At 43.4% G+C, this 23,533-nt stretch overlaps 2 protein-coding genes across 5 annotated transcripts in view; one reads left to right on the forward strand and one right to left on the reverse strand.

The window, feature by feature from the left end:
* Positions 1–23,533, reverse strand: part of PKD2L1 (polycystin 2 like 1, transient receptor potential cation channel) — a 165,350-nt gene that overhangs the window by 136,086 nt on the left and 5,731 nt on the right. Inside the window, exon 1 of one of the 4 annotated variants that reach the window (XM_085881905.1) lies at positions 6,448–6,819. The exons of 1 other annotated variant lie outside the window; for it this stretch is intronic. In XM_085881905.1, the coding sequence (XP_085738031.1) occupies positions 6,448–6,670 (223 nt within the window). In that variant the 5' untranslated portion in view covers positions 6,671–6,819. Of the gene's footprint in view, positions 1–6,447; positions 6,820–22,644; positions 22,664–23,533 lie in introns of those variants that run through there. 2 more of the 4 variants (XM_085881906.1, XM_085881904.1) reach the window with 2 other exon arrangements.
* Positions 12,815–23,533, forward strand: part of LOC147026475 (neuropeptide Y receptor type 1-like) — a 101,657-nt gene continuing 90,938 nt past the window's right edge. The window contains exon 1 of the mRNA XM_085881913.1: positions 12,815–13,405. The gene's annotated coding sequence lies outside the window, so the exon portion shown is untranslated. The remainder of the gene's footprint in view (positions 13,406–23,533) is intronic.

Raw genomic sequence — 23,533 nt, forward strand, 5'->3', positions numbered from 1 at the left:
CCCAGACTTGAACCCTTGGACTACTGGTTCTCGGTGGCTGCCAAGGGCTCTGTCTATGCCAACCGCCCTGCCACACTGGATGATCTTCAGCAGGAGGTGTCAGACTACCTCCAATCAGTGCCACGTGAGACCGATAGGAAAGTTGGACAGAACATTGGAGTCAGGATCAATGCCTTTCTGAACCATGGAGGGTCACACATTGAGAGCATCAATTGCAAGGATTTTGCATAAATATCAATTTCAGACCTTGGGCTCTCACTAACTCTCGCATTGACTTTCTGCAATAGCAATCAGTAATAGAAAATACCATGGCATAAGCTTTCAAGAAATGTTTGGTTCACATTCCTGAGGTTTCTGTTTCTTTGTAAATAAAGATTTAAAGTTGCATCACTCTTTTTGAAACATCCTGCATACATACGTATTTGTATATATTCATATACACATACATATACTAGCAGTGGGACATGGCATTGTTCAGTCAATTTTTTTTTGTGCGGGCCTAAAACACTTCCCAACACCCACTAAGGGATGGGGTTGTGGATCATTTATTATCACCTTTCACGAAACTACAATGGCTTATAGGCACTATTGAGAGATTTTGAAATGGTGCATCATGGTTGCCTGTTCAACTCACAATCCCATGAGACTTGTGGAAACCTGTGGAATTGCAACTGTCAAGTGAGCAAAGGACGCGAAACCAAGCGATCGCAAAATTAACTTTGCACATTAAGAGATGTACTGTACTGCCCAGGGTGGTTACAAAGTCCCTTTATTCCCCCCACACTCCTCTAAAATCATCATCTATCCTGGTATGTTTCATATATATATATATATATATATATATATATATATATATATATATATATATATATATTACTGTATATGTTCATGTTAATATTAATATTTTGGTTTTTATGACAATACAATTTTTGTGTATTCATAGTTTGCATTTATACCTCTTGTGCGTTCATTATATTCATTTATCAGGTTCTGCAGCAGGGGTAACGGAACTATGTAAACACTCTGTAGATTATTGGTTAAGAGGCACATTGTAAAAGTGTTACCTTATAAGTGGAAATAGATGGTATTCGTGAAATGGATGGTGTTAATTCGTTGGTTATTTCTGGGTTAAGTTTGACTCCGATCGCTGATCTCTTAAAATGGTGCCATTTAGGAAGAAGATGTACCACTAACTTTGACCCCTTCCGGAAGAGGTTTATTTGTATTTAATTGACTGGTAATTATTGTGTATTTATTTATATGTATGTGTACTTGAATATAACTGTCATTAATCACAAAGGCTTAGGCACTTCTTCTCCCTCTTTCGGCTCGCTCCCGTTAGGGGTCGCCACAGCGGATCAACCGTCTCCATTTCGCTCTATCCTCCACATCTTCCATTGACACTCCAACCACCCGCATGTCCACCCTCACCGCATCCATGAACCTCTTCTTTGGCCTTCCTCTTCTCCTCCTGCCTGGCGGCTCCATCTTCAACATCCTTCTCCCGATATACTCCGTTTCCCTCCTGTGCACATGTCCAAACCATCTCAATCTCGCCTCTCTCACTTTGTCTCCAAACCGTCCTACCTGCGCTGTCCCTCTAATATACTCATTCCTTATCCTATCCATCCTCATCACTCCCAACGAGAATCACAGCATCTTTAACTCTGCCACCTCCAGCTCCGCTTCCTGTCTCATTGTTAGTGCCACCGCCTCCAAACCATACAACATAGCTGGTCTCACTACCGTCTTATATACTTTCCCCTTCACTCTTGCAGCTACCCTTCTGTCACAAATCACTCCTGCAACTCTTCTCCACCCACTCCATCCTGCCTGCACTCTCTTTTTCACTTCTCTCCCACACTCTCCGTTACTTTGGACAGTTGATCCCAAGTATTTAAACCAATCCACCTTCCCCACCTCAACTCCTTGCAACCGCACCATACCACCACCCTCCCTCTCATTTACGCACATGTACTCTGTCTTACTCCGACTGACTATCATTCCCCTTCTCTCCAGTGCGTACCTCCACCTCTCAAGGCTCGCTTCAGCCTGCTCCCTACTCTCCCTACAGATCATGATGTCATCCACGAACATCATAGTCCATGGAGACTCCAGTCTGATCTCGTCCGTCAACCTGTCCATCACCATTGCAAACAGGAAAGGGCTCAGAGTCGATCCTTGGTGCAATCCCACTTTGACCTTAAACCGGTCTGTCATTCCGACCGCACACCTCACCGCTGTCACACTGTCCTCATACATATCCTGCACGATCCTCACATACTTCTCCACCACTCCCGACTTCCTCATACAATACCACAACTCCTCTCTTGGCACCCTATCATAAGCTTTCTCTAAATCCACAAACACACAATGTGACTCCTTCTGGCCTTCCCTATACTTCTCCATCAACGTTCTCAAAGCAAACATCTCATCAGTGGTGCTCTTTCCTCGCATAAACCCATATTGCTGCTCACAGATCGTCACCTCTCCTCTCAACCGAGCTTCCACTACTCTTTCCCACAACTTCATGGTGTGGCTTAACAACTTTATCCCTCTGTAATTTCCACAGCTCTGCACATCACCCTTATTCTTGAAAATCGGAACCAGTAGACTTAATCTCCACTCCTCCGGCATCCTCTCACTTACCAAGACTTTATTAAACAATCTGGTTAACAACCCCACTGCCATCTCTCCTAAGCACTTCCATGCCTCCACTGGTATACCATCTGGGCCAACCGCCTTTCCACTTTTCATCTTCTTCATAGCAGTCCTCACTTCATCCTTACTGATCCATCCCACTTCCAGATTCACTATCTCCACCTCTTCCAACCTTCTCTCTCTCATTTTTTCATTCATCAGCTCCTCAAAGTACTCCATCCACCTTCTCAACACACTCTCCTTGCTCGTCAGCACATTCCCATTTGCGTCCTTTATCACCCGAACCTGCAGCACATCCTTCCCAGCTCGGTCCCTCTGTCTTGCCAATCGGTATAAATCCTTTTCCCCTTCTTTTTTTTTTTTTTTTTTTTTTTTTTTTTGTATACCTTGGTCGAGGCTCGTATGAGAGCTAACACACAACTCACAGCAATGAGGCATGAGACAAGAGGGGCGGGAGTGGAAGGGACAAAACATTGGGGAACAGACACAGGTGAAATGTGGAAGGGAGAGGGATGGGGATGGGACGGGGAACATGGCGAGGGGAAGATGGACATTAAAGGGACTTTCAGGAAGGAAAGCAGGAGAATTGAAGGAAGTGGGCTTGGGTGGATTATCGGGGGTAGAAAAGATCGAGGATTTGGATGGGGGAAGATAAGAGGTGGTGGTGAACAGCTGTTTTGAAAGCCTGGAGGGAAGAATGGGAAAGAATAGAGTGAGGAAGTTTATTCCAAAGGCGGGACAAAAGAGGAATGAGAGAGTGAGGATGAGCAGTGATTCGTGATTTTGGTAGTTTTACCAGAAGGGGGTTGTTGGCGGACCTTGAGCGCCCTGTGGAAATGTGGTGGGGACAAATCGCAGAGAGAGCAGGGGGCAAGGCTGGAGAGGAGTCGGTAGAAGACAGAAAGACCACCGACCAACCTGCGGTGATTGAGTCAGAGGCCCAAAGACTCAGCTTCATTGCGGGAGATGCCAATGATCTTAAAAGCCCTGGTTTCGACAGCGTGAAGTCGAGAAAGGTGGGAGGCAGGAGCACCAGCCCAGAGGGGAGAGCAGTACTCCATCAGGCTACGGACAAAAGCTTTGTAAGTGGTCAGGAGCTCAAGAGGGCCGAGGAAGGACTTTGCACGACGGAGGATTCCCAGTCGGCGACTGGCTTTTGAGGCAAGGTTGGAAATGTGACTTTCCCAGGAAAGGTCATGGCAGATAGTGAGACCCAGAAGCTTGAAAGAAAAGACTTCTTCCAGAGGATTGTTGAGAAAGTGGATGGGGGGGTTTTGTAAACGGTCCTTTCGAAGAGACATAGTGAGAGTGTGAGATTTGTCTGGATTGAAAGACATGTTCCACGTGTTGGACCAGTTTGTGATTTTATCCAGATCTGCAGTGAGCGAAGAAGCTGCTGCTTGCCGGTCTGAGGGATGACAGATGGTACGGCAGAGGGTGGAGTCATCGGCAAAGAGAAATAGAGGATTTTCCAGAGAGTCCGAGAGATCATTGATGAAAACCAGAAAAAGAACAGGGCCCAGAACGCTACCTTGAGGAACTCCAGCCTGCACAGGAAGAGGGGATGAAAGAACTTTTGTATCCAACTTCTCATACAGCTCATCATATGCCTTTTCCTTGGCCTTTGCCACCTCTCTTTTTGCCTTTCGACGCCACTCCTTGTACTCCTGCCTACTTTCTTCATCTCTCTGACAATCCCACTTCTTTTTCGCCAACCCCTTCTTCCTTATACTTTCCTGTACTTCCTCATTCCACCACCAAGTCTCCTTATCTTCCTTCCTCTGTCCAGATATCACACCAAGTACCTTCCTAGCTATCTCCCTCACAACTTCTGCTGTCGTTGCCCAATCATCCCACCCATCTTTACCACCATCCAACGCCTGTCTCACCTCCTCCCTAAATTTCACGCAAGTCTTCCTCCTTCAGCTTCCACCATCTGGTCCTTGGTTCAGCCCTCACTCTCTTCCTCAACCTCACCTCTAAAGTCATCCTACAGACTACCAATCGATGCTGTCGAGCTACACTCTCCCCTGCCACAACCTTACAGTCACTAATCTCTTTCAGGTTGCATCTCCTGCTCAAGATGTAATCCACCTGTGTGCACTTTCCTCCACTCTTGTATGTCACCCTGTGTTCCTCCTTCTTCTTGAAATACGTATTTACCACTGCCATTTCCATTCTTTTTGCAAACTCTACCACCATTTGCCCTTCCACATTTCTCTTGTTGAGACCGTACCTCCCCATCACCTCCTCATCCTCTTTATTCCCTTCCCCAACATGTCCATTGAAATCTGCTCCAATCACCACTCTTTCATCCTTGGATACACTCTCCACCACTTCATCTAACTCTCTCCAGAAATCTTCTTTATACTCCATCTCACACCCCATATGTGGGGCATATGCACTGATGACATTCATCATCACCCCTTCAATTTCCAACTTCACACTCATCACTCGGTCAGACACTATCCTCACCTCCAATACCCTCTTGACATAATCTTCCTTCAGGATTACCCCGACACCATTTCTCCTCCCATCCACACCATGGTAGAACAGTTTGAAACCACCTCCAATGCTCCTAGCCTTACTCCCCATCCACTTGGTCTCTTGTACACCCAGTATGTCCACCTTTCTTCTCTCCATCATATCAGCCAACTCTCGCCCTTTGCCAGTCATCGTCCCAACATTCAGAGTTCCAACTCTCACCTCCACACTTCTACCCTTCCCCCTCTCCCACTGCCTCCGGACTCGCCTTCTCTGTCTCCTTCTCCTCCTTCGCCCAGCAGTAGCACAATTTCCACTGGTACCCTGCTGACCACCGGTACCGGTGGTGGTCGTTGGTAGCCCGGGCCTCGACCGATCCGGTATGGAAATTCGTTTTGTTGTCCGCATAATGATTTCGCATAGGTTTTTACGCCGGATGCCCTTCCTGACGCAACCCTGGTCACCTCTAACGACACACAGGGATATGGTACACCTATTCTAACCGGGGCATACACCGGGCCCAGTACAACTGGTGCTCATTTCGCCGACCTCGGAAGGATGGCAGGCTGAGTCAACCCCCTGGTGTTTTCGACTTGGTTTATATATACATATATATTTATATATACATATATATATATATATATATATATATATATATATATATATATACATATATACATATATTAATTCAGTGTCCCAACGGGGCTTGAACTCAGGACCTTTTGTGTCCTAAGCCACTGCCCTTACCACTGCGCCAACACCAGGCTTAGGTGGCTTAGGCACTATAGAGCGATAAAAAAAACTAACTTATTTTTCTTAATTTTCTGATTTTTTTTTCTTCTTCCTAAAACTCTCCCTTGCACTCACTGATGAACCTTTGAAAGTTTGACGAAGATCAATTCAGCCATATCGAAGAAACATGGTGACACGCACACACACAAACAGACACACACAAACACATAGCTCTTTTATAGTATAGATAGAGGATGCTGTCAGTATATACACACATAGAACGTTAATTTGCCGTGAAAATTCTGAATGGGCAAACAATACAAACTGCATTGAGTAGCCCCCATTGAATTATGCAGTCCCATACACATTTTGCCATTCGGGGCTTTAACATAAAAACGCAATGAAAATACAAATACAACTCTTGTACGTATTATTTTATAATTGATATTATTATTATTCGGTTGAAGTATTATCATCACAATGATCACAACCATCGGAGCCCTTTTTGGCTTACATTCAACTGGTTTTAATGGGGATGCAGTAAAGGATTCGATACTTCCAGCAACATACCGCGAATAGCATGTCTCAGGCGCCAGCAGCAGTTTCCTTTTTTGTTGCTCTTTATGTCCCGTTTTGAATCTGGATCCATGCCGTCACTGTGTGGTGGAAGCCCCATGTCTGTGCACACCGTGCTGATGGATCCATTTGGAGAAGGTGGTCGGGAACCGTCATATGCGTTGTTCACGAAAGCTGTTTTCGACAGTGAACCATTCGTTTTGTTTTCCACTACCATAGTGAGTTATCTGGGTGACACTGAGCCGAGTACGTTTCACTCCGATAGCCTTTAGGTTAAAATTCACTACAATATACCTGGACCACGGGGCGGGATACTCTGAGTAGGACCACCATGCACGAGTGGTAAGAGACAATTGTGCCCTGCCAGGCATCCCACGCCCACATCTTATTGCGCTTGGCGTGCTGTGACGCACATTGGACCGTGCGTCGTATCCAACAGGTACAATACCCTCGCCTCTTTCATCACATCTTTGTAATATCGATACTATTATGTTTCAGAGCAAATCACTCATTTGGCTTGGTTCGGCTTATCATGGAGGCAACTGTTTGAGGAGGTGGCAAGTGTTTAATTTAATACTGTATCCTAAAAATATTGCTCTTCTGTTAATGACTTACACCACCTCACTTGGTCTTTGAAAAGCGTTTCGGTTATGCATGGTTATACATTGTTGGCAAGTTTGGGTATTTTGGAAGGAGGTAAGGAGAATGTAAGTTTCTCCTGCCTTTGCAAGAGGTAGGATAATTTTAAAGACCAGCACCATATGCATACCAGGCTCAGATTACTCTTCTCTGATCTCTGAGTCATCAGTGAACTAGTTTGGATGTTCCCAACAATCCAACATCGAAAATAATGGTAATGTGTTTGAGATTAGCACAGTTTCCAGAAGCAATTGATTGAAATCTTTCATTCTGTTACTTTGAATCTGATCTCAACCCATATTCTGAAAGAGATCAGTCTCATCACGATTTCACCAATATCAATACCGACATGAAAATGACAGCAATAATAAGCCTTATCAGCCAAGAATAGATGAGAAAATTGGGAAGATCATTCAGCAGTGAATATTGCACAATTCCCAAAAATGTTTTCATGCATATGATATTTAGGCATTTGTATTTATTTACTTAATATGCAAAGAACCTGTCCTGATAAAGACGGGTTAATTCCCCCACTTCTCTGATGTCTCTGCATATGCAATTTGTAGATTATCGCATATGAATGTGGTTATATGGTCCTTGGGGGACCTGCAAGTGAGTGCTCTCTTGGACTTTCAGGAATTATGTACAAAATGGACAGATCCGATCAGATAGTTTAAGGATACCAACAGGGACCTCGATCATGTCCTCAGTCCAGGTGGTCATGCTCAATTACCCCACTCTTACTAGGTGGTGGTACACAATCCACATTTACATTGAGAAAATTGGGGACCCCCCCCCACCCACCCACCCTAAACTCCCTAGGCTATGATTTTATTTTCCCACCGAAAACTGTCCCGTACAACCACCAGTTTTCAATTAATTCCCCTTCAGTGGTTCAGGAGTGCATATACGTCAAACAAACACACAATCAATTAAACAAACAAACACACTTCTCAAATTATATATCATGTGCTGATCCGAGAAAACATCCCTTGGTTTCTTTCAATCCCCTGAGTTCTTCCCCATACCAATATGTCCCTTTATTCCTTTGTATATATTTCCTGTCCTATCAATAAATACAAACCAAATTTGAAACTTAATGACAGATACGAATTCCTCATGTATAAATGCATTTCTCAATGCATTTTTTTTCTTCTTTACCTGACCATCGAGACATCAAGTTACAAAGTATATGAAATGCCTTACATTGGAATACGAAGTGTAAATTGACCTCATATTTGTCTGCCTACTGTAGACTGTTGCTATAACAGGAGTACGTGTTTGCTGTTTCCTTGCAAATATAGTTATTTGCGATATTTCGCGTTTTATACACTGGAAGGCAGGTGTTCGTGGCACGACCAATGCATAACCTTTGTGCATACCAGGGTGTTTCAGAATTCATTATGCAACATAAATTACATTTAACATGTTATCAATAACAGGTAATATGATTGATTAAATAATTAAACAGTCATATGATTGGTTGACCATATTTTCATAACAAATAGTAAATATAAAAATTACTTATTTTACATTCCGGAGTGATTTCTGGGATATCCTACACATAGTTTGCCTCCCACTAACTATTGATGTGGTTTAGTTTTGATAAACTTAAATTTTAAACCAAGTCTTGGGCTTACAGAAAAAAATACATATACAGGGTGACAATTGATTAAAAAAAACACATTTTAATCATTAACAGCTCTTTATAATAATTATATATGGTTTTGATTTTTTCAGATGTGAAGGACTAAGCTTTGTAAAATTGAATCCAATCATCAAAACCCAAAATGGACAAATGGAACATGGAGCACAGTGCCGCCATTGTGGAGCTTTATTTTGCCAATCACGACTCTATTACAATTTCTCAAAGATAGTTTCAGGAAAAGTTTAGTTTGCGAACAAGTCCCACATGGATTTCAATTTTGCAATATGTTGAAGCACACAGGACAACTGACAATATATAAGGTGTGACATGGCCAGGGCAAAGGATTTCAGTAAGAACTGAAGAAACAATTGAAAGTGAGAGAAGCAGTCCTACAGAGCCCAATGAAGTTGGCAAAAAGAAAGTCTCAAGAGTTAGTATGCCAGTATATTTGGTCGCCGAAATAGGTGACGCTTATTGTCAGTAATTCTGTCTGTTTGTTTGGATGTTTGTTCGTTTGTCATCAGCATAATTGGTAGTAAACGTGGGCGGATTTTGACCAAACTCGGGTGGTAGGTACATCTTTTGACCGAGTGCTTTGGAAATTGTGATGGTTGCTCGGGACGCTTTGGTTCCCTCGCAACAACCAAAAAACCTTCCAAATCGGTACCGTTCACGCGAAATCAATTCCGAAAGCCATTATCCCACGTAGGGTTATGAAATTTGGCACGAATTATCTACAGGTGATGCTCTATCAAATGTATTCCGGTTTTTGTGATATATGGAACACTTTACCCGCAGCGCCCCCTACAATTAGGGTATGTGCGAAAATTGGCGAAAATTGAAGGCCCCCTTGCGACCAGGTGAGTGCATCGATACGAATGAAACTTTGCAGGATCATGGTACTCAATGAGTACTACAACTTTGCCTCAGGACATATTGACCGATTTCGCTTAGGTCAGGGGTCAAAGGTCAATTAGTGCAAAAATCAAAAATATGCGAAAGCTGGATGTGCCTTCGCGCCAAATGCTACTCCTCCTCGGGTTATGGTCGGATGGTCATGAAAATTCACACTAATCGTCTGGAATACATTGTGCACAAATGATCGAGCTGGATTTTCGATTTAGATCTTTGTTCACCCACAGCACACTCTCGAACTTTGGGGATTTCCGATTTCAAACCGCATTTTCGGTACTTTTCATTCAAATGGATACCGAGTAGTTATCAGTCGATGGAACTGGATGAGATTTGATATGCATAATCTTAAGGTGATTTCCTATCCGCTATATGACATCCATTTTGCTCTATATCTTATAGTTTCCATGCTCGGTGACCCATCGCCACCTACCGGCTTGTACTATATATGTATGTTTGTGTATACATGAAACTTGTTTAGGATGTCATTGTAAATCCAACATTGAGTGAAAGATCTGCAAGGCTCTATGTCTGAGATGGGGGTCAGTGTTAATCAATCAACAATATCCTGTCCCTGTTCCAATTACTGAAAAAGACTCATCTAAAAGCTTGTATGGAGTTTGTGGAAAAGCATCTTAATGAGACTGCAGGCATGTGGAGAAACGTTTTGTGTTTGAGACAAAAATTTAACTTTTTACTCTAAATTCAAAGCATTACATTTGGTGCATTGAACACTGCATGTCTCCCATTAAGCACCATCCCTACTGTCAAGCATGGTTTTGGCAGCATCGTGTTATGGAGCTGCTTTTCATCACCCGGGACAGGCAAGCTTGTCAGGATAGAATGGACAATGGATGGCGCAAAGTACAGAAAAATCCTTGATGAAAACCTGTTTGAGCGCCAGACAAAAGCATTACTCTCTCTTAGAGTCTGCGATGTTGCCAAATTCTCTATCTCACTCTCCTCAGTGAAAGCTTTCCTCAGCCCAACCTCTCTTTAAGACCTCCAAACTCCGCCCTCTCAAGAGGTAACAAAACTTCACCCCCCCCCCTTCCCCAGGAGGTGATCAAAGCTCTGCCCACCCCCGAAGGAGGTGATCAAAGTTCCGCTCCCCCATCTCCCTTGCCTGACAGAGCCCATGGATCGACCTCGCTCTCCCCTTTGCTTTTTGAAGGCCACCCGGTCCCCACCCGGTGACATGACAGGAGGTTGCCCATACAATTTCCTTAAGTTAAACCCTTTCAAATTATTACCATGCACCATCCCCCATATGGTGCATATTCAAACAAGACAATCCTAAAGCTAACTCTACCCCACTTAATACATCAAAATTGGCTAACTACCTGTACACAGACCAGACTTCTCTATACAGTTCTATCTGTTCTAAGGAAATATCCAACCCCACCCCCCACTCCCACACAAACGTAACAATATATATATATATATATATATATATATATATATATATATGTATATATATATATATATATATATATATATATATATATATATTTATTTATATACAAACATACTGTTACGTGGAAGGTGGAGGGATCCATAGCTAGACTGTGGTAAGTGTAGTATAGTCCGTGAGTTTTGAGTAGGTTAGATTGCCATGTAACTGGGGTCTATCAGAGCAAGTCGTTTGTTACACGTGATGCTGAAGAGTCAGCGGATGCAATTAATAGACAGGGTACAGATTAATTATGTACAATATATGTAAAAACCTCTCGTAAGTGGGGGTAGGTGTAGAATTCCCATCACAGAAGCACACGTGTCACGTGTGCCAAAGGCCAATATGATCTCTCTGGCCAGTGTGTGCCAGACATGGTGGCGTAGTTGGTTGTAGATCCCAGAATAAAAGATTGCGTTTATGTTTTTTGTGGCCACTCTCATGGCCAAGACACAAGAAAAATAGTCTGCCCAGGAAGATGAGGGATTATCTGCATGAGAGTGGTGACGAGAGTCACCAGGATAGGCCACTAGAGAGTCCATTGGGAGCCCAGAAGAAGGATTAAAGAGGAGAGAACTCCATGCACGAGAAATAAAACTGGAGAGGCTATGGGAGAGTCCACAGAAACCACCAGGACAGCACAAGGAGAGGCTCATGTGGAAAGGCAGACAGAGACCACGTTTGGAGGAGAAATCTCGTGGGGAATTGACCCAAGCTGGGAACACTGTTTTTGGAGGGCTGGAGAAAAAGGACAAATGGGGACCACATAGCCAAGTTGAAGGCCTACCATCACTGGCTCTGCTCATTACTCGTTCTTGTCTCCCTGGTTTCTAAAGCAGACACTATCGAGTCCTGCACCCACCCTGTGCATCAGAGAAAAGGGAAGTCCCACCTGCATTATTGTGTTGTAAAAGTGAGATCTGTGGCACCTCGTGGGTTAGGATTTGAGATTTTATTTATCATTGTCATGATAAAATAAATATTGTAAAAGGTAAGAGTTTCAGCCATTTGCTTTCCTTGTGGGATTGCTATCATTTCGGCTCATTTGGATGACTGTAGGGAATGGTAAAGTAAATTAAAATTGATCGTGGTGCATATTAAAAGACCGCTTTGACCTACCCTCGTGACAAAAGGTTCTGGCTCTGAGGAATTCTGTATTTGCAACACTTCGTTTTGGTCCATCCAGCGTCGATGTTGATCGACATGCACGACCACACACACACACACACACACACACACACACACACACACACACACACACACACACACACACACACACACACACACACACACACACACACACACACACACACACACACACACACACACACACACACACACACACACACACTGTTACAGATTTCACAATCTGGTCTGATGAATGCATCCACACATCCAGGTCCTCAGACAATTATTTCCTTCAATGCATGTTCAGATTAGCCCCATCCCCATGTCTAATGGGATTTTAAATGTGATGTGTTGAGAAGGGTAAAGGATAGATCCCCTCTCTTATGGGAAGTTTTTTTTCTTTACGACGGACACGTTCACACACATTTCTTTCGTGAGCGCTGACCCCGTCTTATTTTTCCTCAGCAACGTTTATGCACGTATTTCTTTCGCGAGTGCCGACGCCCGCCTTTTTTGAGAGTGCACGGGTCGTCATGGTAACCGTGCACAAGTGGGGCGGGGTGAGCTTTGGGGGAATCGGCATCGCCGAGATGGGTCACAGATATAAAATGAATTGGAGGTCCATTCTGAGGTGAGCGAAGTACGAGGAGGGAGAAGAGAACGAGAAAGAAAGCCAGAGAGGAAAATGAGGATAGAAGCGGGCAAGCAAGCCGAGAAAGAAGCGAGAGTTGAAGCACGCAAGGGAAGAAGTGAGCCAGAGAGGAAGCATGCAAGCGAGCGTGTGGTGCGCGTGTGGGTGTCTGACCAGCGCCAACAACGAGACAATTAATCCTTCCCAGTGCTTGAGCAAGCAAGCGTGGTGTGCGCGTGCGGGTGTGAGCAGCGCTGACTCGTGAGGCACGGGTCGGTCACCAATGTGTGAGGCGTGGGTCAGTCATCGACGGACCATGTGGGTCACTGGACATCAGCAGTTTCATGAAGTGTGAGGAGCTGCCCGTGTCGCAGCACCAGGATCTAAACCCGCGACAGACGATCTCTGTGCCCTCCCACACGTCGACTGGCATTCAAGGCTGTTCGCGAGAGGGTGCAAGGCAAGGCTGGGTGCTGGCAACGGACGTGACACGCACGCACACATTTCAGGACGTTTTCACGTCACGGACAACTACTCTCTGGTGAGTGAGACGACTTTCTGCCCCCCCCCCCCCAGAATGATCTGCTGGGTACCTTTGTCTTTAGCTGTAAGTAAGTCGATCTCCTGATAAGCATCTGCTTTCTGTCTCTTTCCTGGCATTTTGATTGATTTTGCCTGAGTAATTATTCATTTTGATTGCTTTGGAATTTATTCATTTATTTACCTCAGAAAATAAAAAGTTCTTTTCATTTATTTATTTTATTATTAATAAATCATTTGTTGACTTCCAACCTGTCCGTGTTTGTCCTTTCCTTCCATTGGTCTAGCATTGTCCGAACCGAGATAGACTAGGAGGTAATTACCACAGATTTGACCAAAAATAGTCAGCACGCACCAGCGGTTAAAATGCTCGGCCGCCCTAATTAAAATCTAATCGAGATAGCATGGGTGCTTTGCCGAGGGCTCGCTCCCCGCTCAGGTAACCACGTGACCTCTAGTTAAACGGCATAATTAGACAGTGGACACTGGAACTCGTTGTTGACTGGGTGGCGTTCATGGTTTTAAAACAACCCACCGTACCACAACGTTAATTGTGAGTGGTGGCCCAAGGTCCGGCTCTTCCGAGGACAACCGGGGATTAATCCCCCCTGAGTGACAAGCTGGTGTCTCGGTTCCCGTTGCTGCAACAATACATTTTATACATATATATAATATCGACAGGGTGTGTCCATAAAAGGTTAACCACTTCAAAACTTTATGACCCAAAACATTGAGTAATAAAGCAAAAAATTAACTCTGAAAATGAAAACCAAATCATGTGGAACTGAAACTCATTCTGCATTAATGTGCTTATCGTTGAGGTGTTCAAAGTGAGCATCCCCATGCACACAACACACATTCACATGAATTGCGAAGTTTTCAATGACGTTTCTGCAAGTTTTAATGGTTACTGTGTGCACATAAGCCTCAACTGCTGCCTTAAGATCAGGTTCAAATCTGAGATGTTCCGTGAAGACGTTATCCTTACAAGCTCCCCAGAGGAAAAACTCCAGCGGATGTAGGTCGGGGCTGTGTGGAGACCATTCATTATCCATACGTAAACAAAGAACTCGTCCGAATTTTTGATGCAGAAAGCCAAATGTTTAGTTGGCTGTATTTGGGGTAGCACCATCTTGCATGAACCACTGTCGCCGGAAGGCTGCAGAGCTCATCGATTGCTTCAAGTCTTTGTAAAATGCGTTGACAATGGGCCGGTATCGTTCTTGATTGATGGTAACCATTCTTCCGTTTTTGTCTTCAAACCAATATGGCCCAAATACTGCTCTGTAGCTGACAGCCACAAAAGCAGTGACTTTCTGACCCTTAAGCAACTTCTCTTCAACCTCATCTGGGTGTTCACTTCCCCAGAAAGTGTGTGAATTGACAGCACCGTTGACATGAAAATGTGTGCCTCGTCACTGAACCACACATCACCAATTCAGTTTGGGTTTGCCTCCATCTTCTGCTGCAGCATCTCACACAGAGTGACTCGTGCTGCTTTATCCCCATCGGTGGATTTTTGGGCTGTTGTGGTGTGGTAAGAAATGAGGTTTAAATGTTGTTTCATCATTCTTCTGATACTGCTGGGAGTGAAACCTCGTTCAGGGGATCTATGTCAATGCGATTTTTTTTGACTTTGCATTGCTGACTCATGGACTACTCGTTCCATGTTTCCTTCACACTGTACACTTCTTTGGAGACCGGACCTTCCCTTGTTAATGTTGAGTATCATCCCTTCACTTTTGAACTTTTTCACAAGTTTCAAAATGGCTGGCTTGCTTGGCTTGTTTCTAGGATGCACTCCATATTCAGGACAGATCCTCGTCTGGACGGAAGCAATTGATTTGGTCTCAAAATACCACTTGACAATGTTTACTCTTTGTTCCGTAAAAAACGTCATTTTTTTCCATAGAATACTTTGATTATGCTTAAATTACTTCTCTAAAGATGATTGATCACTCCTGAAAAAAAAAGAAATTAAGGTCATCACTTGGTGCAAAGGTCATTTGAAGCGGTTAACCTTTTACTGACACACCCTCTATCTATACGAATAAAAGTGTGTGTGTGTGTGTGTGTGTGTGTGTGTGTGTGTGTGTGTGTGTGTGTGTGTGTGTGTGTGTGTGTGTGTGTGTGTGTTTGTGTGTGTGTGTGTGCGCGCGCGCGCGTGCGCAACTTCTTCTCAGAAGACCTCAAAACAGTTGCCAGGGCTGCTTTTACGACCTCCATCCCTCAACATGAAAGATGATGTCCAGAACATGGAGAAAAATTTATATTTGTGCAGAGAATGGAAGGCAGCATACTGATAAATTCGAACATCTGACTTCGTGCATAGGGACTTTGTGGCCACTCTGTAATATACATATATACATACATATATACTGTTGGACCCCATTATTCATGGGCGATACCTTCCTGAAAAATGTCGCGAATGTCAGGGTCCATGAATGTTGGGGCATTGTTAAAAAAAAAAACATGTTTTTATCTTGCCAAAACGAAGTTTTTGCAAGATATGTTAGTCAGCTTGTATGTTTTTTTTTTTGTTTGTTTGTCTGTAATCACGTATAAAAAATTCTGCAGAGCACAGTTATCATTGGAAATTTTTGTAACTTCGCATATCAGAGGCCTATAGAGGTCCCTTTCAGTGCACAAAATTTTGAAGGTCAAGGTCAAAGGTCGAGGTCACTTTGTTGCAAATCAGGGGAGTCGACGAAACCCTTATTTTTTGATCGGATCGTCTTCACTCTTCATGGGAATATAGTTCATGGTCTGGCGCTCAGCTGATTAATTTTTGGTGGCGATTGGCCTTGACCTTCATGGTTAGCGCCTGAGGTCAAACATATTTGACCCCAAGGTCAAATTTTCAAGTTTTAGGAACCATATCATGGAGTACCTCAAATTGAACACCTCGATGAGTGCTTTCTCGATATGTCAAGCTTGAGACATTATGACGTCATTTGGTGACGTTATGAGGCAAACGCATATTTTTCATGGTTACTCTGTAGAACGATTCTCATCGGAATCTCTCGTAGGCAGATATTCCTCAAGGAGTCGCTCCTGGTGGATAGCAGCTCTGTTCACCTCAGTGTGACCTTAAAGAAGTCACACGTGGTCACCTTTTGGCAAGATACGGGTCACCCTGTGGGTGACATTGGTTTATTTTTTTTTACTTGTTCTGGACTCATGGAAGAGCGATTATACATAACAAATCAGGACACAACATAACAAAGGGAGCAGTGGGAGAATTGGAAAACGACGATCGCAGGGTGGAGCGAGAAAGACGGACAAACAAGGGATGCATGTAACGATGAGAGGTAAGATTTAATGCAAAGGGTGGACAATACGGATACATCAACAAAATTGTGTTTCACCAGTTTGTGATTTTTGTCAAGGTCTGAGGAGATGGAAGAGGCTGCTGTCTGTCTGTCAGAGGGATGAGTGATGTCATGGCAGAGTGTGGAGTCATCTGCAACGAGATAGGATTTCCCATAGAGTCACTGTATCAGAAGCTCAAGATATGTCCAGAGAGACGGCCCTGATCTCATTTCTGATTCATAAAAAAAAATTTAAATTCCCTTATGAATCATGCTTGGTGTTGGCTTAATGGTTCGGGTGGTGGGCTTTGGATCCTTGGGTCCTGAGTTCAAATCCCACTCAGCTGTTGAATTCGGCCTGTCATCCTTCTGAGGTTGGCAAAATGAGTGCCAGCATGCTGGAATACTGTGTCAGAGTGGCAACCTGTCCAGGATTGTGCCCAATAGCCAAGGAGACTGCTTCAGCAGCACCAACTCTCTGCACAGAGTATGGTCCCAATCTCCTCCTCCTTATGAATCATGAACTGCGGGGAACCTATCCCCCTTTTTCCCATTGAAACAATACCCCGACATTCACAGTATTTTTCAGGAAAGTATCCCCCACACCAATCACCCATCCATCCTGAAGCTGCCTCCCACTTTAAGTATATCCACTGTTTCTGCTGCCATTACCTTTCCAGGGAGAGATCATCCATTCTATGCACTACCTACCCTCTGAGTGAAAGACTCTTGCCTTATTACTTTCCTAACTCTCCTCTTTGCTCTCAGAATGTGGTCACTCGTCCATCCTCCTGAAAAATTCTGCATTTTCTTTGTTTATCCCTTTCATTATCTTAAACATCTCTATAAAATCCCACTTAGTCTCCTTTCTCATGTACTGTATAAAGTTCTGTCTCCTTCAGCCGCTCCTCTTCACTTAGTCTAGCTAGTGCCAGAATCAATCTGGTAGCACTACGCTGATCCCTGAACCCTCTCTATGATAACTATGTTCTTCCTCAGATGTTGTGACCGACACTGTACACAATTTTCTCGGCATAGCCTCATTACATTTTTGCACAGTGTTCACGCTGACTATTTTGAATTGTAATTTACATCCCTGCAAATACTGTTGCGAATCTGGAGGCTATGATCACACTCAACATTCAGGTCCTTTAGCTCAGTTATCTCGGTAAGTACATGTTTTATAGATAGCTCCCCTTCCCTTGTTCAATGGGTAAATCAATGTAAATGCGCTGTGATTTATTTTAATAGTTATGAGTTTTATCATTATGCACCAGAGAACAACTCCCGCCCCAGGAGTCAGAAACGTAAACAGAAACGACCGTTGGGGCGGGTTCTGCAGCGGCGTAAACAAGAGTGACGGTTAAAGAAAGGCTGGAAAGGAGAGGAATGATCCCCCCGTCCGGAGATACTCCGCGGGCTAAGGAGGGGAGGGGGAGGGGGAGGGGGAGGGGAGTCACGCCGGAAGCGAGCCGCGCCTGAGAGGGATAAGAAGGGAAGAGAGAGACAGAAATGCGGCTTCTTCTTGGTTCTTGTTCGTGGGTCTTGTTCACCCTGATTTGGTTCGGTTCCTGTGCCCTTCTTGGTCGGTGGTTCTTCGGGTGAATCGACGCATCGGGTCGGGAAGCCTCATCTCCCCAGCACGTGTTCCGGAGCACGAGCGGATCCGCCGGAGCTCGAAAAGCTGATCGTGGCTCGCGATGGTTGGATCCAGCTCGCCCTCACTGGTGCCCGGTCCAGTTCTGCCCAGAGGACTTGGTCCTTGAAGACCACACGAGGTGGACAGGTCTGAGATAGTTCTCAATAAAGACCAATTGGTGCGGTGATCTTTGGGTGTGTGTGTCCGTGGGCCCGTCTGCTAAGTAGTGAATTGTTTAAGTGCCTTTGCTGTATATACTTGCATTTCTTATATTTGGTATAGCTCTGCCTTATGTGCTCCTTCATTCCCCCCATTGCATTATAAATAAACCCCCATTTGTTCAATGTTTTCAGCTCGTTCGTGTCCATTCTTGCATTGACTGAGCGTGTCGCATGTGGGGAAAATTAGCATGGCCGTTGTGCCGCCATAAGGGGACATCTGGACCGACGATTCTCAGTGATTAAACCGCTCGGAATCGCACACGGAACGAGCGCGCTAAGCGGCTCGTTTTTTTACGAGTTCCGTCGAGGGTGTGAAGACTTGGTAAATCGTCACGCGGTCTCTAGGTATTTTGAGATTTGGTGAATAACCCTGTATCATGTGGTGGAAATATTGACCCTTCATGGTCCGAAAGGGACCCGTACTCTTCGGACTTTTTCGAACAGTCTGATCTGAATTCCGGGCGATCGGTCGAGCCGACTCTACTGCTCCATCTGGTGGTCGTGCTCGCGGCCGATGTCCCAGCCCCGCAACAATACAACCTAAAATCCTATTTTCTTTATCTCAGTCTATCTTTTCACAAATGGAAGACCCATGGCATTTCTCGATGGACCTTTACTGGATGATGTGGTAAATAGTTTGTGGAAGATTGCTCAGAATGATAGGGTGAATTTTTTTTTTTCTGAGAAAAAACACAATTAAAAATAATTTAACCTATCTTCAGCAATAAAAATGCATTAGTTAACTAAGTAGTACAGATGGAATCCTCTTTAAAATGCTCATATTGACAATGACCACAACAACTAAATTGAAGTATCTGTAATCGAGTAGCGTTCCAAACTTGATAACAAATGAACAGCTCCATGCAATAATATAAATTACCACAAGGGGGTGCCAACTATCTAAACAGAATACATCGAAGCTTGAAGAGGTCCAAAGAGTTTTCGGCCACAGAACACCCGTTTTCACAATAAAAGGAAATTAAAAGAAACTGAACACTGGAGGACGACATCATGCCTTTGCTATATCCACATCCCCCCTCAATTAAATTAATATATCAGCTTATTCATCGTCTCTGATATTATTACTGGGCAAAAAAAAATAATTTTTTTGACAAGTATGTTGATCACTCCCGTTTGTTACTTGGCAAAAATAAATTAATTAATTGACAAGTATGTTGATCGCTTTCATTACCTTCGCATTCTGCGAAAGGTTGTTTTGGGCGGTGTATTTATTTATTTATTTATTTATTTGTGAATATGTGTGTGTGTGTGTGTTTGTTTGTTATTCGCATAACTTAAAAAGTATTAAACCGAATCGCATGAAATTTGGTGCGATGATTGCTTATTATCCAAGGAACATTTGATTAGATTTTAGGAGCGATCGGGTCAAAGGTCAAGGTCATGAAAAGGTCAAAATCGTCTTTTTGCCATAGCGAAGTCAATTTTTATCCAATTTGCATGAAACTAATGCCAAAATGTTCAGAATTCAATGCCCGATCTATTGATATGTGACATGACACAATGACGTCATTACTCTTGTTCGTTTGTTTGTTACTTGGCAAAAAAAAAATTTTGCACAAGTATGTTGATCGCCACCATTTGTATTTGTTTGTTTGTTTGTCTGTTCACATTCCAAACTGCTCAACCGATTGTACTGAATTTTTTGGAGATTATGGTCACCGACCCTGTGACGGTCCTGCATTGAAGTTTAGTAAAATTTGATCGACCAAAAAGGTCAACATAGGCCAAAAGGCCAATTTGGGACAAATTTTCTAAAATTCTCAATTTTCATCTGATTGATTTGAAATTTAAAGAGAATTTACATATCAGGTCAGTGAATTCAACCAGCTATTATTTTGAGGTTACCATATGCCAAAAAGTCAACATAGAACAAGAGGTCAACATAGGCCAAATTTCTAAAATCCTCAATTTTCATCTGATTAACTTGAAATTTGAAGACCATTTCCATCGCAGCATACTGATTCAAGCACCAATTTTTTTGAGGTCAACATAGGCCAGATTTCTAAAATTGTCAATTTTCATCTGATTTACTTGAAATTTCAACAGGATTTTCATATCAGCTCACTGAATGCAAGCACCAATTATTTTTGAGGTCAGCACATACCAAAAGATCGACATTGCTCAAAGGTCAACAACCTGGGATCACTTTCTAAAATCCTCAATTTTCACATAATTGACTTGAAATTTGAACAGGATTTGCACAAGAGGTCAATTAATTCAACCACCAATTATTTTTAATGTGAAAACGTCAACAGGCCTAATTTCTAAAATTGATAGGGCCAAAAACTATATATATATATATATATATATATTATACATACCATACAGAACATGAACTTTTCTTCAATCCCATTCTTCCCTCCAGGCCTGCAAAACAGCTGTTCACTACCACCTCTTATCTTCCCCCATCCAAAACCTCGATCTTTTCTACCCCCGTTAATCCACCCCAATTCCACCTCCTTCAAATTCCCTGCTTTCCTTCCTGAAAACCCCTCTTGTCTCATGCCCCCCTTGTTGTGCATTGTGTGTTAGCTCTCATACGAGCCTCGACAATATACAAAAAAAAATAACATTATACCTCAAAAAGTTGTGGACGAGTTTTGACAAAACTCGGTGGATGAGTTGATTCAGTGACTAGATTAAGCGGATTAAATTTTGGTTCAGATCCAGCCCAGCAGTGGGATACCGAACGTGAACTGTTCAATCTTGTGGAGGTAAGTGAACTCTAGCGAGTGCCGTTCCACTTTGTTCTGTTTTGCCAAGTGTCACTCTCAGAGTGATTTTTCATTTGTTTGTTTGTTTATCTGTCCACTCACCTTCAATCGCCTGCAGATCATAGTTTTAAACCGAACTTCACCAAATGGTGGAGTTAGTAGCCTGACAGAATCCTTTTTATTTTTGGGTCAAAAGGTCAAAAGGTTAGAAGGTCATCATAGACCAAATGTCAACATCTTTTTGACATTTCTAAAATCCTCAATTTTGATCTGATTGACTTCGAATTTGAAGTGGATTTGCATATGAAGTCACTGAATTCACCCGCCAACTATTTTTGATGTCAACATAGGCCAAAGGTCAACAACTTAGGTGCAATTTCTAAAAACCTCAATTTCCATCCGATTGACTTGAAATTTGAACAGGATTTTCATATGAGCTCATCGAATTCACCCACCAATTATGTTTGAGGTCAACATAGATCAAAAGTTCAACATAGGCCAATGGTCAACAACTTAGGTGCAATTTAATAAAATCCTCAATTTCCATCTGATTGACTTGAAATTTGAATAGGATTTTCATATGATCTCATTGAATTCACCCACCAATTATGTTTGAGGTCAACATAGATCAAAAGTTCAACATAGGCCAATGGTCAACAACTTTGTAGTCCTTTTAAGACTCGACTATACATCAAAAAATCAGTTAGAATTCCCATATTTTAAATGTACGCCATGTTAGTTCAGATGTCTGTCTGTCTGCCTGTCTGTTCACGTTTTTTGCAAATACCGCTGGGCCAACAACCATCAAATTTGGCACACAGACCAAGTCCGAACCGGAGGTTGCCATAAGTGTATTTTAATCCACAACCTTAGCCTTAAAAGACCCTGAATAACCATAACAACATTTTCTTTAACATGCTTGAGAGATAATATCCTTAAGACCCTTATGACCATTGAATTCCCCAAACACAATTAAGAAACTGGAAATCCCAAATACCCCAAAGACTGTTAAGATCCCTTAGACTCTTAAAGACTCCTCAGACCCTGAAGTCCCTTTAAGATCCTTAAGTCTTTTGAAGACCCTTAAGACCCCTAAGACACTTTAGATTCAAAAGACCTTGAAGATGCTAAAGACTCCAAAGGCCTTAAGACTTTGAAGACACTTAAAAACTGCAAGACCACAAAGACCCTTAAAAACCTCAAATACCCTTAACACCACAATGAACTGAAAGAACCTTAAGACCTCAAAGACACTTGAGATCAAGATTATTGTCAGGTCAAGCCAGATTAGATCTGTGACTTGCTATACAGCTACCATGTAAACCTGTACGAACCTGTTTCATGGTCAGGTTGTCCGCGATGAAACAGTCTTCCCCACCAAGTTTCCTGGTGAGGAGGGTGGATGATGCGGGCACCCAGCATGATTAAAAACGAAACCTGTCAAAGGGTGGAGGAGCTCCTTGTGAGCCAACGGCTATCTATATATAGTGCCCAACTGTGTCTGCGAGCGTCCTCCTGCCGTTGAGTTACTTTTTATTAGGAGGTTGGTGGCAGCATTTCCACTCCAGCCACCGTAAAACCCTTCATTCCACTAAAAGCACAAAGAAATCTGAAAACCCACTCCGTTGGAGTACCTCCTGTGCAGCTGCCCAACTGTGTCCAATACTTGTGTCCCTCGGTGGCTGTGTCCAATAAGCGGATTTCAATGCATCGACGAACTGACAGGGATGGTTGGTTATAAGACATGTGTTGGTCCCCATCTGTCTGCAGCTCATGGGATTGGGGTAAAGCCTTTGGTACCCCCCAATCATTGATGATTGGAGGAAAACCATGGGGTAACCTTCCCGGGTCAGATTGCAGTAGTGTGTGACGGGGTGGTGCTGAGGTCTCGTCCACCAGACGGCGGTCTCCTTGCGTTAACCTGAGCCGGTCCCTTTGGGTGGGTGCCTGGAATATCCGATCCCTAAGAGGATGATCACCTGTGTCTGTTGTCATCTGAGCTCAAGCATTTGGACATCGGTATTGCAGCACCCTCTGAGGTTCAGAGACCGGATTGTGGTGAGATCATGGTGGGTGGTTACAACCTCCTATCGGTGTGGTCACTCTGATGGTTACCATGGTCGGGTTGATGACCAGGGAAATAACATCCAAGGAGTTGCGGTAGCTGTGTCCAATAAGCTGACTTCAATGATAAATGAGGTAACTCCGGTCAATGGGTGTATT

The sequence above is a fragment of the Eptatretus burgeri genome, chromosome 5 (assembly GCF_056783735.1).
Source record: "Eptatretus burgeri isolate ZD-2024b chromosome 5, Ebu_testis_v1, whole genome shotgun sequence".
Taxonomy (NCBI): domain Eukaryota; kingdom Metazoa; phylum Chordata; class Myxini; order Myxiniformes; family Myxinidae; genus Eptatretus; species Eptatretus burgeri.